The sequence below is a fragment of the Oryzias latipes genome, chromosome 18 (genome assembly GCF_053564925.1).
Source record: "Oryzias latipes strain Hd-rR chromosome 18, Olatipes_Hd-rR_3.1".
Taxonomy (NCBI): Eukaryota; Metazoa; Chordata; class Actinopteri; order Beloniformes; family Adrianichthyidae; genus Oryzias; species Oryzias latipes.
In genome coordinates, this window is record NC_136254.1 from 29910583 (window position 1) to 29926707 (window position 16125).

General features: G+C 40.8%; 1 protein-coding gene across 3 annotated transcripts in view; it reads right to left on the minus strand.

Moving 5' to 3' along the window:
- nlgn2a (neuroligin 2a) overlaps positions 1-16125 on the minus strand; it is a 238719-nt gene that overhangs the window by 107500 nt on the left and 115094 nt on the right. For 2 of the 3 annotated variants that reach the window (XM_011487310.4, XM_078936303.1), the window contains exon 3: positions 11722-11775. The exons of the other annotated variant lie outside the window; for it this stretch is intronic. In XM_011487310.4, coding sequence (XP_011485612.1) covers positions 11722-11775 — 54 coding nt within the window. The remainder of the gene's footprint in view (positions 1-11721; positions 11776-16125) is intronic. 3 annotated transcript variants of the gene reach the window in all.

Below are 16125 nucleotides of genomic sequence, written 5' to 3' on the forward strand. Positions count from 1 at the left end.
TTTTTATTTACATACCATTTCACCTATACTGTATCTGATTTTATATATTTGTCTCTCTACCCTTATAACTTGTACCATTTTATTTCCTTATATTTTTTTTACTAAAATTGATATTCGTGCATATGTCACTGACAGCAGCAGGGGTGGGGGACTGGGTTTTGAATTTGTTTGTATTATGTTTTAAAACTGAAAACTTAATCTTTCACTTTCGGCTTCTCAGCAGCAGAGAAGGGAATAGGGAGCAGCCTGGAATCGAACCCTGGTTTCACGGACGGCAGGCGCCGCAAACCAGCACGAGCTAAACCGGCCCCCAAAACTGAAAACTTATTACATATATAAAACACTAAATTGCAACACTTTGCAGTAGCGAATGCTTTATGGTAATAAAGTAAAGCTTTCCATTGACGTGCAAAACTTTACAGTAGTAAAGTGAAGCTTTGCGCCGATGTGCAACACTTTACGGAACGCTCACATCAAGCTGCTTTTCTCCGTCTCAGAATCGGATGGAACCACGTCAGAAGTTCGGAAGTTATTCCGCATTGCCAGAGACCGCCCTGGGGGTTTACGGGTTGGGTGGGACTACCCGGCACACCGGATCCAGCCATGCTATGTCCTGGGAGCGTTGGCGTCTCTGGCTCTGCATATCCATCATTGTTCTGTGAGTCAGCCTCTTTAGGTCCCAGACATCGACATGAGTGGCAGAAGTGCCTCGAAAGTCAAAGATTTGTCCCATCAGATGAGTTTTCCTATAATAAAAGCTTTTGTTCTGCTGAATTAAGGTGCAGTCTTTGGTCTGCTGCAGATTAATATGGGGTGAGAGAACTTTCCTAACAGAGCGTGGCATGCACCCTTTAGCCGCATCACACTGTTAAATCCCATCCATTACACACTGTTTCACAGTCTTTTATCCTCTAACTCCACAGCGAAGGCTCACTTCTCCGTGTTTGACTTTATTTTCTAGGTTGCCATCCTGGGAGCCTGAAGAGCTGAGAAAGGAGAGCATTTAGGAGGGCAGCTGTCCTCGACCGTCGTCCATCGTGTTAGTACTGCAACTATTTGCTTCTGTTGCACAGAGCGCACTCCCATTGATTTTTTGCTTCTCATAACTGTATAACCCTGAATGCAGTGTGTAACTCTGCAATGCTTCACTGGCGCGGCTGCCTGCTGGGAGGTCTTCTCTGCAACACCTTCTGACAATTCCGAACTTGATTTGATTCAGCGGGCCCTTCCAAGAGAATTGATTGGGTCCTAATAGATCCACAAAAGCTTTTGGAAGCTCAGAGGCAGCGCCGGGCCCTCCACTGAGGTGCAGTGGTGGAAGGAGGCCTGAGAGAGCCTTCGCTGCAGTGTCCCTTGTAGCAATGCACACAGCCAAGTGCTGATTTCTTTCCTACAAGCTCCAATCTAGCTGACAAGCCGCAAGGTGACAAGGAGGCGTGTTGCTGCCCTATTCCCAGCCTCCATGGTTTGCAACCCTTTTATCTAACTCTCTTTCATTGCATCTTTGCCTTGTTCCTGTCTTTTGCTTTATTTTCCTCAAAATGTTCAATTTTCTCAGTCCCCTGATTTGATTGGATTCTGTCTGGTATGACTTGTGGCCAGGTTTCGGGGACATCTTGAGGCTGTACCTTTTAATGAGGTCTTCTTTGAATCTCTAAAACATCCGTTCCGTTTTTTAAAGTCTCAAGTATTCTCAAGTCTTAAGTACTTAAGTCATTGTTTCTGTGAAGTTGTCTTGTTTTTTTCTATCTGGAGCACAGGTAATTGCTGGCACCTGGTTATCTTTTGTACCATCAGTACGGCACATGTACTGTTTGGCTTGTAGGTGTTTGTAGTTAGATTTGTGTAACTTAGTTGATTGCTGTCCTTGGATGGGGCCAATCAGAATGCGGATGGTGCTGTCATTTCTAATGTCCAATTGCACAGGATCTGGGTCTCCATGTTCCTGGAAATTACAGGGTTGTGTCAAGGAAGGGCATCCGGCATAAAAACTCTCTGCCAAAACCAGCCTGTGTGAATCTGTGAAAGCTGATTTGCTGTGGCGACCTGACGGGATGCGCTAAAAGGTGAACACCACCTCAATGTAATTAGATGTGGGTCGTTGGGTAGATGATGGGTAGAGTCAGACTTGGACCATCCAGCTTGGATGGTGGGTAGGAACTTTACTGGAGCCCTAGAGCCCAACGGAGCAAAGGGACTCGAAGTATAGGACTTCATAGATGACCGTATTTCAAACTGTCGGATTAAACCAGGATTCTATATGTTGAGCTGTTGGTTGGTTTAGATTGTGAGCCTGTTCATTGATAAACAAATGTTTATCAATCAATGGCCATTTTTAGAATTATATTTCTCTATGTACTGTTCTGTACGCAGTACGTCTTCTTTGACTCGCCTCCTGTTTCCAACAAATGCCTCATTTGAAGAGACTTGGTGAAAAAACCACCATTTTTCTGCATGCTAATCCTTAAAACCGTGTCCTGCTGTAATAATGTCGTACTGCTGTACTGCTAACTTTGTGTGATCGCGAAATGTTTTTCGCTATGCCTTTGCCTATATTGTGTTGCCGTAAATACAGAACCATGCTGTATTTTTTCTACAGCCTATCAGAAGATATTTGGTACATATATTATCATCTGCCTTGCTAGTAGAAACAACTCCAAACAAAACTCAATCTCTACCCATAACCTGACATTACTAGTCCGTAACTGCATAAACATAAAAAATGTATTTGTTACCTTTGTCTGGAACAAACAAAAGATTTCCTTTTTTAAGGAGGTGACGGTGTTGTATGAACAATGACTGACCCAATTGTAATATTGTACTTAATGACAATAATAGAAAAGAAAAATCCTCCTTTTACAAACTTTTTATCCTCTTGAATTCCTAATGATCCACATTTTACACACAATCCTCTGATGAAGTCATCTCGACTCACTAGACAATGGAGCAAAAATGAACCCTCTAATGTGCTTTGCAGTGCAGATTTTTCATTGCTTATCTTGTTTCCTTGTTTAACTCTTCCCAGATTTAGCTGCAACAATGTGACCTGCACAGAGCATTGAATACTGTAGCATTCTAGCCACCTAGAAAAGATTTAATAGGAAGACGCTCCAATTCCGTGGAACAAATCAAAGATAATAAGCTCCCATCTCTACGTTCCTGTCTGTAGAAGAAAACAGAACCCTCCATATCATCAAAAAAGTGGGCTGGATAGAAAAAAATCCGTCTCAGACAGACGAGCAGACTTCATTGATCACCAAACTACAGACCAACGTTTGAAATGTGCTCTACGCAGATCTTCCAACGCGTTTTCAGCCATTACTGCATGCGGCACGTTGGGAGGAATGACATCAATTCAGAGCCGTTTCTGTAAAGTGTGCTCACCGGAGCGGAGCCCGTTTCTAACGGAGCCGCTGCTACAGGCCGTTAAACAACGGCGTGGTGCGGAGCTGTTGTCGGGCTCCGAGCGTTCAGTGGGTCTGCGGGGAAAATGCATTTCACACTCCCCGTCTTTACAAGCGTTTGTGCGGCATTTAATTTGAATAGCGTGCTCTGGATTTAATATTTTGTTTAGCAGCTGAGGCAAAAAAAAAAGAAAAAAGCACGGAGCGCATTATCCTGGCTTGTGATCTGTTACTGTTTATCTAGACTGATTGGAGGCATCGTGTGCCGTGGTTGTAGGAGCCACAGAGGGAGCTCAGGCAGACAGTTTAATGTTCTCCTTTTCTATGCACAACATTGAAGAGTTCATGACAAAGTAGACTCTCAGGGGATATCTTTAATACTTTGTACCTCTTTGGTCCAACAGATTTAGAAGCAGCTTTAAAATAAATCCATGAAAAAACATTTCAACTTCATTGAAGCCAGAACTTCTTTCCCTTACATTTGAAACTGGTCAAAAAATATAAAAAAAAAATGTTAACCTTCATTAAACGATAAATTGATCAAATCATAATTTGACATTTTCATATATGTGCTTAAATACACAGACTTTTTTTTTAAACTGAAAAGCAGATTTGAATCAAATTGAATTCAAAAATTAAAATTCATAAATTCAGATGAAAGTTTGAAATTACAACTAGAGGTGTCAAATTAGCACATTCATCGCTTGGATCTCATTTTTTTATTGTTATATTCTGAAATTTGAACATTTCAAAACTGTTTACTTGCATGAATGCCCCTTGCATTGCTCCCAGTGCACGTCTTAATGCACCGCCGTGTACGCGGCGTGATGCTGGTGTGACGCAGCATTTGTGGTTCTTCACAGAACCAACGCAATGCCACAGCAATGAGATGAGATGAGATGAGATGAGATGAGATGAGATGAGTTTATTTATTTATTTATCATATAAGGGATGAAGTCTGACGAGGTGTTGGTTGTCATAAATGGGGAACGTAAGGGGCTGATCTCAAGGGAATAATAGGTGTGGAGGAAGGTATGTGAACATATGTGTTCTGGTATATATAAGAACTTTGTGCTGAACATTTTTTGGATTAATAAGAGTAGTAAACAACCTGCATTTTTTTCTACCTTGGCAGTGAAGATTGAAAGTCTGTTATAAAAGGAAATCTTCTTAAAACCACTTTTTTAGTTGTAATTTGGATTTTTTACTGCGACACAATGTCACGAATTTACATGAAAATACGTCAAAATAAGGCTTTTTACAGCAATTATTAGGAAAAAAACAAGTGCGATTAAGAAATAGATGAGTTAGATAAATTAAATACAAGTCATGATGAATGAATCGAAAAATAAATAAATAAATCGCATGAACGCGCTTATAACAACATGGTAAAAAGTGCATGTGCACCGACGTACATCTCAGAGGATGTTGGATTAAACGTCCTACATGTCAATAAAGTGATGTCCTATAAGGCGAGGCGGGAATTTAGAAAAAATAATAATATTTGTATTTGGTTTTGATGGGCTGCAATTCGTTTGGTTGAACAACGGTTCAGATGTTACTTGTGTTTGAACAGTTGGGCGCGCTATTCTCTGTAAATAGTACAAAGGAATCCCGAACGTTTCTCAACCAGTTCTATTGTTTCCCCTGTATTGGAATCAGCGTCAGTTCATTGGTCTTTACCAAGGGTTCTGGCAAAAAAAGTACTGTGGCTCAGGATCGTTTCAACTAGATTTCTCCTAATAAGACAATTCATTATAAACCTTATTTATAAGGAAAATAATTTTATCAATATATAATGGCGAGGTGCAACTTGTAGGTGAGATAGCTCAGTGGAGTAGTCATGGTATCTACATCCAGAGATTGTGGGTTCAAGATCAGTGTTTTACAGTTTTAAAAAAATTTTTTTATTTGCTTTGCGTTTATTTTCTTCATGTGATGAATGTTTTGCTGTGTCAAGCACTCCTCACAGCCAACGTAACTCGTTGTGTTGTTTTACGTTGTTTTTTTATTCATCATTAACAACGATGTTTTGTTTTACGTTTTTTCATCCTCATTTCCACATTGAAGTGTTACAAGGAGCTTAGTTGAAGCAGATGATATACGTCCAGACCGCCACCAGAGGCCGCTGTTCTGTGTGGTTTCAAAGCCCTGAATGGTTGGTTCATTTTTCCGGCACAATCACATGAACCCCGTGAAAGCTTCTTGGGGCTTCTATTCCCATCCCTAGGATCAGGATCTTTAAAACTTGAAAACTAAACAAAACAATAAACTAAAAACCACTGCTGTAGGCAGGCCAACTCGAAACACTAGAAACAGGTGATGTACACGAACCAGGGAGGGACAGCATGATAAACTATGGAGCAGCACAGGAGGAAGGGAATGACAGGACTTAAATACATACAGGACTGACGGGACACAGGTGGAAACAATCAGGGCAGATGGGGACCTAAAGTAAAACTCAAAAACACCACACAACACAGGAAACCCTACAAAATAAAACAGGAAGTGAACTCCAAGCATGAAAAAAACAAAAGACAACTAAAAAACAAAAGTAACGAAACTGAACCGTGACAGATGTATTGGGCAGACCAGTTAAAGATATATAAAATTTTATAGTAAGAGTCTAAAAGGATAAGTTTCTAAAAACTAAATGACAATTTCCTGCTGCGTTAGTATCAGCCAATGCTAAAAGCAGCTTCCGTTAGTCCAGTATTGCACTTTGTTTATGACCATTTACATGTAAATTCTAGTCTCTGAGGAATTATCAGCTCTGGTGATCTGATCGTATCAAAGCAAAATGTTATTAATGGCACTAACAGAATTTAGACACGTTCAAATTAGGGCTCAGAAAATGGATTTGTAACCTGCTGAAAATTCAAATTGAATAAAAAACAGGAGTCAAATGCAATGGATGCAGATTAATGAGCTCTGTCTCATGAAGGAGAAACGCCTTTTGCATGAGAACACGTGGACTGCATTCATAAAAGGACTGAATTATCCTGTAAAGTGGAAAAACAGCAGAATCTCACACAACAAAACAGGCAGGTGAACGGAATCGTTGGAGCGAATCTGAACCTCAGTTTTATTTCAGTTTCTTTGTGTCGTAGTAAACTATTACCTTAAAGGAGGAAGCACAGAAACGCCAGAAAAAGTCTTGAAATCCACCTTAAAATGTGTCCACAATGGCATTTTAGGAAGATTTTTGTCTGTCTAGAGGTAATTGGACAGCATCTACTTTTTACATCTAAATTTTTAATAAAGGTTAAAAAATTAACTCCTTAACCTCCTTTCTTGGTCTGTTTTTATTTAATCTAAAGCTGAGTAAATAATTAGAACTGCACGAATTAGAAGAACGCTGTGTTTTTGGACGGTTCCTATTTTGCGATATTGTGTCTCAAAGCTGCAGTTGCAGCTGTGTTGTGTACTTTGGTGGACGTACGTCTCCTTTGCGTGCTATGCCGAGTCCCCAGGCATAACCTGCGTGAGCGTGCACGCCATTGTTGCTAGTGGAAACGTGTTCCAGCTTTGGGGGCTCAGTGGGCTTCGGCTTCGCCTCTGATCAGAGCCGACACTCGTTGAGCCCTTTTTTTCCCCGTTTTTTGTTTGGTTTAGTCTGGCCGGCTGCAGTGGGTGCACACACACACACACGCAGACACACACACACGCACACTACGCTCAAGCAGCTCCAACAATCCACCTGAGGAGCATCCTGGAGCTGCTGCAACCGTCCAACAGCTTTTGTTTTCTCTGAAAAGTCCCTCAATAAATAAAAAACTATCATTTCCCATTTTGACAAGGACTCCTATTTTTGCATAAATTTTATGTATTTATACTTTTATTTTCCTGGACTAAAATGGTCTTTGGTTCAGAATTTTCTCCCAAAAATATAGCCTGATGATTCAAAGAGTAGCGATTTTGTAAATTCACAAAAGAAAGTCATAACTTTACAAGGCCGCAGCGCTCATGTCTATTGTTAGCAGTTTTTGTGAGTAGAAAATTTTTAAAAAAGTGGAAAATGTTTACAAAAGTTTGTGCTTCTCTCAATAAGCACATTGAATTTGTTTCTCTGACTGTGAACGAAACTTCAACTACTTAACAACTAAACTGAGTTTTTCTCTTCATGTTTAACTGACAGCAAAGAGCAAACGATCTTTGAACTATGGTAACTTTTCGTCCGTTTACACAATTCTAATGGGGTCAGAATCAGCTGATTTATGTTGATTACGTAAACACTTTACTACTGTAAAACGTTGCGTATCAAAGCAATACTGCTCTTATACGTTTTTAGGAAAGCATTGAAATTACGTTGTGTATACGTTTGAAGAGTTACGGCCATTCAATGAGTCAATTCAGTCTGCTTTTTTTTTTTTTTTTTTGCGATATATCCACCGCCACGAAGGGGACCAAACGCCGCGAGTAAGCATTGATTCTCCCGAGTCGATCTGAGTCAACATTCCTATGGAAGTCACTCCCACCAATCAGGAGTGAGCTTGTTGGAAGTCCACACCCACTACACTTTAATGGGAGCGCTACAAAATCCGTCAGTTAAATGTTTAGAAAGTTGGGGCCAGTGGGCACCGCCTACTTTCATTGAGGCATCTGATTGGTCAATACAGATCTGTTTCTCTGTTTCTGCCAAGCCCCGTCACTGCTGAAGCTGCAGAGTATTCTGGAATCACCTACAGGGCTTGTTTAGTCATTTGCGCTTGACCCCTCACTGCATTGCGGTTTATCGATCACCGTCTCCCTGTTTTGTGGATTTTTTTTGCTACAATTAAGTTTCTTTTGTTCTGCATCCTGATTGGCTGTATACCTTTGTCAATTACTCTCCTCCATGTCGTGTTTCCTGTACTGAAGTTGCCAAATCGACTCAAGCCTTCGATCGCGATCATGTTTTCATTTTAAAATACTGGACATGTTTTTCTGCTAAGTGTAGAACTTTGAGAGTTTAAACAAGAAAAAAAATTGTGGAAATGTTCATATCTGTCTGAGAAAGGTGTGTAGTGTAAAATTTCCCAATGATAAGATAGTTTAAATAAATAACCTTTTGTGGTTTGATCACCAAAGCAAAAGTTTTAAATGAAATTTTTTAACAAAACTACAATTTTCATTAACAGCTACATGATTTATACTGTTACAGTCAAAGTTTGGTACAGAAATATAAAATGGAAAAGACTCTCTCTTCCGTCTGTTTTTAGTTTTTTTGGCGTGGTTGGAAGAAAAATCAATCTCTTGAAAGAGCAGCAAAGATACCAGCAGAATATTTTTAAGACATTTTCTCTGCCAAAAAGAAGATTTTTTGTGGATTTCATCAAAAAGTTTTTAAAAACAAAAAAAACATCTAATTTCCCAAAAACCATGTTTATTGTTAATTCTGGGATGAAGTGGGCTTTTACTGGGTTAAGCCTAACAATTCATATCACACACATTTCTAAGAGTCCTATATCATCAGCATAAACCAAACTTTTCTTAAAAACCCACTGAACATAGCTTGGTCCATGTTGTCTGGCCTGGCGTTTTTCACTTTTTCTTGAGAGCAGGGGTTTGCAACCTGTGGCTCCAGAGCCTCATGTGGCTCTTTTACCCCTCTCTGGTTAAAGACCCACTCGGGTCATCTTTTGATATTAAAAGCATTCCCAGTGGTATTTTTATTATGATTATGCCGTTTTTATCAGAAAATCAAAAGAACTGTCTGTTTCTAGCACATCGTTTCTGCAGATTGGCAGTAAGCCATTAGAAATTCCCCTCTGGGTTGTGGGCGGGGACTGTCGGCACAGAGTTGTGGAGTAGGAAGCCTGCGGCCCTCCCAGCGTATTTTCCACGTCACAAACATGATGTTTTTATAAACAGCATTTTTTCACCTGCGATTTGAGTAAAGAAATACCGGGAAATGCTATTTTGAGCTTTATTTTATATACAGTATCCTCCACCTTTTTTAAACCCCTGCTGACATCACGATTCCTGCTACTTTGCTGCAATGACATGATCCCATGTCGCATTTGGCGTCTTTTATTTTGAAACAAAAGTCACGTGAACCTCAGTCAAAAGGTATGAACGATGTCATATTTTAAATAAAAGTTAAATTTCTCTTCATGTTTGTTTTATTTTTGCCAAACACAGCAGTTATTTTGATTTATCACCATTGTACCAACAACATAAATAAAAAGACAAGCTTTTTTTAAAATAAAAGTTTGTGAAGTGAGACTTTGCGGGTCCTACTGGGTCGTGGCCTGTGAGTAATCGACCCGAATGGCCCTGTAAGTGCTGAAGGTCGCAAACCCCTGCACTAGGCGAAGTTGAAGGGCTTTTCCTGCTCAGTTCAAAATGGCTGCCTCCACGAAATCTCATTAGCACTTTTGGCGGGAAAATTTTTGAATAGTTTTGCAGTAAGAATAACCCGTCCACAGTCTTTTTTTTAAAATGACTACTTGGTTTATTTAAAGAACACAACATTTATTAATAATTAACTCTTTATAATACAGTAAAAACTGTGTGGATTAAATTTTAGACAACAGGTGAATAAGCTGCTTCTTTCCCCCCAACACTGATTAAAGTCAATATTTTAACAAGCTAACATTGTTGTTGCAAAAGCTTACCAAAACATTCAATGTCTCCTAATCGATACGATCTATATCTCATAAAATAAATGATATGGTGAAAATGTTCAAAAAACATCTTAATTACAAAAATTTTGAACTTTCTGCCTATTCTGTGATGCAGTGTCTCATTAAATATTACTTTTTAGATGAGTCTAAAGGTGATAAACTATCATCAGGACTCCTTTTAGAGGGATAAACGTGTGTAATAGGTAAAAAAGTCATCTATATGGTGACGATATTCTATATAATCCATGGATTTGCATTTAAAGGGGTTTCGGCTACCTGTGGTAGTGGTTAGCAGCTAGCCTGGTAAAGAGGCGCTAGCTGGCACTAATGACCCAGTCAAAAACTTATGCTGTGCGTTGTAATTAAGGATGAAGGAGACACGGGCTGTCTAGCGAGAGCTGGAGTGTTTCTAACGCTCTGCTGGCTGTGGCAGCTCCAAAAGTTGTGTCTGCGCCAGAACGTTTGATCACCAAGAAAATCCTCGTGTCAAACTTTCTCCGGCTGCCAACTTGAAGAAAAAAAATTTAAAAAAAGGAAAAAAAAAGAGAGGAGAATCAAAGAGCATGAAGTAGCAAGAAAAAGATTCACCCCCTTAAAATAGCACAAGAGAGAAAGGTGGATCAAAATATCATCAGTCACTTTAAGAAAGGATCCAAAAGAGGAAGGGGGGGGGGTGTTTGCTGCAGGTAGGAGGTGAATAAAATGCAGTGTTGATTGCTAAAGTGGGGCACAAGTGTCCTTGGATGTTCCTGCTTCTCTCCTCCTTACCTGATTGGATGTGATCGTCTCTGACTCGAAATAAGCGCAGCTTAATATTTTCTGTGGTTCCTCGTTCGACTGCAATTTTTATGGAGGAGCGGGCGCCGGGGGAGCCGCCATAACGCTTCATTGTGTGTGCCGGTTTCAATAGGCGCTCTGAATCCTGACAGACAGTTTGAATTCGGGGAACAATGCCGCCGTTTTCAAAGCTGCGGAAGCTACGATGCAGTGCTTCTGTTAGCTAGGCCTGTCTGTCCAAGGTTACACCCATTGACTGTATATGAGAACTGGACTGAGTGACCCCTCACCCCTGGCATTCCAGACAGGGAGTACAGGAAGTAAACAGCTGGTACTCAGTCATATTAGTCAGAATACCACTTTTCTTTTTTTTTTTACACGTTCTTGCTAATCCTAACATTATTTTCTGAATATTTTTCTGTAGTCCAAGTTGTGCGAGGTACAAACTGACCAATCAGATGCCACATCCAACGTTCGAAGTGTTAGATTGACATTTTCCTGTAGCCCACTATCAAGTGGTCGGGGTGTGGCCTTCCAACAAGCTCCTTCCTGATTGGCGGGGCTGGTTGCCATAGAAATGTTGACTGACTTGGACCAATCACAGCTTATTGACACCAACATGGCAGCGTCCACGTCACGAAAAGAAAATGGCGACTGAATTGACATTGGAACTGGAAGTTTCTACGGGTGACGTCAGAGTCACTGGTTCCAGTTCTCATATACAGTCAATGGTCACACCAGGCAGATAATTAGCATTCAAAAAGAAACCTTTATTAAAAATGATCAGGAACACACATGTATGTGGTCATGAAGTCCCACCAAAGACTTGTGTGTGCGTGCGTGTGTGCCTTGTTTTTGACGTGTGCCCCCCTCCCCCACCCCCAAAAAAGACTTCAAAACAAGAAAAAAGGAAAAACATGCAACAAAAATACCTTCGTCTCGCGGCTTGTTCATTGAAGATTCATCAGTTTTTTTTGTGAGCGGACCTAGGGTTAAGAAAAAAAGGGGGGAAAAAGAGAAAAGAGAAAATTCAAAAAAGATTACTGGCAAAAACGGAAAAAGAAAAAAAAAGAATATCAAAAAAAGAAAAGAAGCAAGAGCAAAAAAGACAAATCAGCAAGAGTTCATGTTGGGTTTTTTTTTTTTTATAAAAAGAGTACAAAAACAAAAAGCATTACAGACACAAATTTATTACAAGAAAAGACACAAGATCAAAGAAAACATCTTTTTTATTCCTCTGTTCTCCCCCTGTAGAAGAAAATGGCTGCCATTGTGAGTCTCCCCTTTAAACTGCCCTCTGTGGTGGAGTGGGGGAGGGGTGAAAAGGGGGAAATTGAAAAAGGGGGTTTGAAGAACAGGACCCAGCCCTTGCCTCCAAACTTAGGAGAAAAATAGGAACCATTTGAAAATGGAAAAAGAGGACACCTATAGAGGAAGAGCGGCGGGTTTGGGTCCTGATGCTCAAACGCTGAGGAATCTCAGTCGTGAAAGCCAACGGGACACGATCAGGCTCACAGCGTTAGGAATGAAACCCCACATTTGATAGCACAGCCACGTCGGAGTGACATGACCCTGAAATGGTGGGAGGAAAAAAGCATGTTAAACAGGTGAAATCAGCAACAGGTGGTCCTGTGTGTGTGTTGTCATCATTTGGCGGTTACGCTACACCGCTGCCCCACCGTCTGGTTGATAATTACACAGCACAACAACAGGACGTTGACGTGAAACCACAAGAACATGTGACGCTAATTTGGACGGAGGCCTGGAGGTAAAAGGTGAGGGTCATTCAATCGTCCCCTCTGGCTGCTTTTGGAAAATTGAAAAGTGTTTAAACCTTATAATCACACTTGGATCATCTTTTGATCTATTTCAAAGCGTTCCCATCGGTCTCTTTAACCCTCCGGTCGTGTTCGCATTCAGCCCCCTACTTTAGTGTTCCCGGTCAAAATTGACCGGTCTGTTTTAACTGGTCTTAAATTAGCACACAAAAAAAATTTCACCACCAATTTTTTTATTCAACATTCTTTAGTTGAGAACAACATTTAAAAGTAGTGTCTAACGACAATTTGTAGATGTAAACATTAAATAACATCAGTGAAAATACAATTGGGCACTGAAAATGAACTACAAAATGAACATATAATACAAAAAATAAATGGAAAACCAAACACCAAACTCAACAGGGTGTGTGTGGGTATGTGTGTGTGTGTGTTTGTGTGTGTATTCATGCACATGAGTGGCATGTGACACTCAGGTCAGAGTGGGCCTTGCAAACATAAGGATTACATTTGCAGCATGTCAGGCTCGTTTTGATGTCTCTAGGGGCACAGAGGCCACAACGCTTCCTTTTCTGGCAACACTCCAGCTAAAATCAACAGACCTATGTAGGCTTGGAGGTCTACCAGGTCGATTTCTCTCCAGGTGTCCCCAAACACACGCTTCCCCTCCAGATTTGTCATCTCAAGTATAATTCCCTCAATGGACTCTGGTAAATAGAGTTGGAAGCTGGACTTGATGTCATCCACACGAGATGCTGCATAACGCGTTGGTCCTGGTGTCATCTTTATGATGTTTTCCACTCTCGCTCTACCTCCTCGGTCCTGGGGGGATGATGACCAGAGCAAGTGTCCACTTTTGGACTGAAATGTTTCCTCAGGTGCCTGTTCTTCAGGTGCCTTTCCCTCTCCATCTGTTGACTGGTCAGTCTCCTCAGAGTCTGGTTCAAAATCTGTGATGTCTTCCAATTCCGAGACATCCTCCTCTATCTCTGGTTCAATTTCAGTGCCCTCTTCATCATGCCCAAGAACCTGGACCAGAACCTCTTCCACAGAAAAACGCTTCAGTCGTCTACTCATTGTGCTCAGAGTAAAAGGAATGCAAGGCAAACATCGAGCTATATATAGTATGGGGTTGTGTAAAAATGATACATTGATTAGTCTGGAAGGTGTGGTTCACGTGTGATAGGTACAGAAGCGTGGGAAAGAAATGGGTTCACATAAAAGACACCTGTCTAGTCTGTGTAAACATATGATACATTGATTAGTCTGGAAGGTGTGGTTCACGTGTGATAGGTACAGAAGCGTGGGAAAGAAATGGGTTCAAAAGACACCTGTCTAGTCTGTGTAAACATATGATACATTGTATCATTAGGAAGTTGGTTCACGTGAGAGGATCGGCACATAAGCAGAAAGACATGTGTACCCACAAAAGAAATTGTGTGTGTGTGTGTGTGTGGGGGGGTGGGTGGGTGTGTGTGGGTGTGTGAGAGTGTGTGTGTGTGTGTGTGTGTGTGAGAGAGAGTGTGTGTGTGAGCTGGGGCAGTGTGTATGGGGATGTTTTCTGTATGTTGAATGAATTTACTCTGGATACCCATTCATTTCCTATGACGGTCACTTTTGACCGGGAACACCACAGGTGTAACAAGGTTGATTAAAACACTCAAAATTGAATGAAATAGGTGATCATCACTTTTATATGTTCAAGTACACAATGTGAAGGATATCATAAGGTCTTGAGGTAATCAGATGTAAAACATAATATTTATGAGTATTATAAGTTGTAAAACGGTCAGATTTGACCCGAACACGACAGGAGGGTTAATCATGATTATTCCGGTTTTAGCCAAAACCAAAAAGCCTGTGTCGTTTTCTGGGACATAGTTTCTGCAGAGCGGCAGCAGTTAATTAGAAATACATGGGCGGGACTGCAGAGCTCGCTGTTTACACGCTCTCCCACTAGCTTACAGACCCTTGCAACCCTAACGGAACATGACATCACCGCCGTCCGGTTCTGAGCCAGACGACAGAAAACAAAGACGTACATGGATCCAGTCGTCTACAAGTGGAGGTAATTGAACGGGGGGGGGCTTGTGGCTTCTAGGTCACAACTACACCCTTTTTTAAAACAGCATTTTATTTCGTCTGCACTTGATTAACAACGTTTTGAATAAAAGAATACAAAGAAACGCAGTAGTCAGAAAAATGCAAAAAGAACACGTTTTTGTCCGAGTTGACCTTTAAAGTGTGGATCTAAGACATTTATTTTCCGTGTCTCCCAGTCTCCATTTTATTTTTTAAAAGAGCAACTTGCATATTTTGACAGTTTTTTTCCCATCTGGAGAAGAAATGAAAACTGGTGCTCTTCAGTGTTTATCTAGGTTTTCAGCTGGTAAGGCAACAGGAGGAACAGCTGTTCCGAAAATTTTAAAACCACAAAAGACTAATTCATGTAAGAAATACAGAGATGGACAGAGAATGTATGTTGTTAAGAACTTTCCAGAAAGCAGAAGAAATTATATTTTGGGGTGGACTAAAGCTACGGACTTGGCAAAAGGGGAAAAACAGGAATCAAGCCACCCTGAGTGGCCCAGCGGGCTGCTGGGTAAAAAGGGATGAACGCCAAGCGTGATTGACGTCTTTCACAATGAGAATCAAGGCGGATTGAATCCTGCTGTGGTGGAAAATGCAGCTGGTTTTCCTGCCGCTCCAATCTCCAATCAAAAGAACCGCAGTGATGACCGACCTGATTCCGAACCCATGAAAGCCTAACAATCACACATACCGGCACACAACAACAACAACACAACCAAAAAAAACAGATGTTCAGCCGATTTTACGTCCTCTACATTTTGTATTTGTTATGCATAAAACAACATCCAACATTTTTGGACCGTTTTCTTTGTTTCCTGTGCCCGCACTAAATGCTGACTGCAGCTCACTTATATAAGATTTCAGCGTAGATCCGCTTCTTCTAGAAAAGGCCAGAAAACTCCTATAAACGCCACACTTGCTCAGCTCTTCGCAGGACACGTAACGAGGCGAGGAGGTGTCTGATTGTCACTGAAACACTCATGTGCAAGGTGTGTGCGTTCAGTGCAGAAAAAGCATCTATGGCGGTCGTGGTTGCCTTTCTAACCTCATGAAGACACGTGATTGGATACATGCAGTGTCTGCATGCCAAACATATAATCTAACCGTCAATATACCTTTATGTGCTGTTTTAATTCCTTCTTGTTTTATAACAGTTTGACCTGTTCAATGTTTGAAAAGAAGAAACGTCTTCTAAATGAAAGCATGCAGCGTGATTTTTTTTTCCCAGATGTGAATAGAAATGGAAGAAAATTATATAAAAATACAAGAAGTTTAACTCAAAAATGCTAACAAATGAAAACAAAGTTTCAGAAATATCGTTTGAGGGCAGTGAATCAGATCAAAACGGATCGTTCAAAATGAACTATCGACTGTGAATCGTATCGGCAACCACAAGTTTCGAGCTGAATGGAATCGTGGTAAAAATTAATGGATACGCCTCTAGTTTGGACCATTTCATGGTGAACC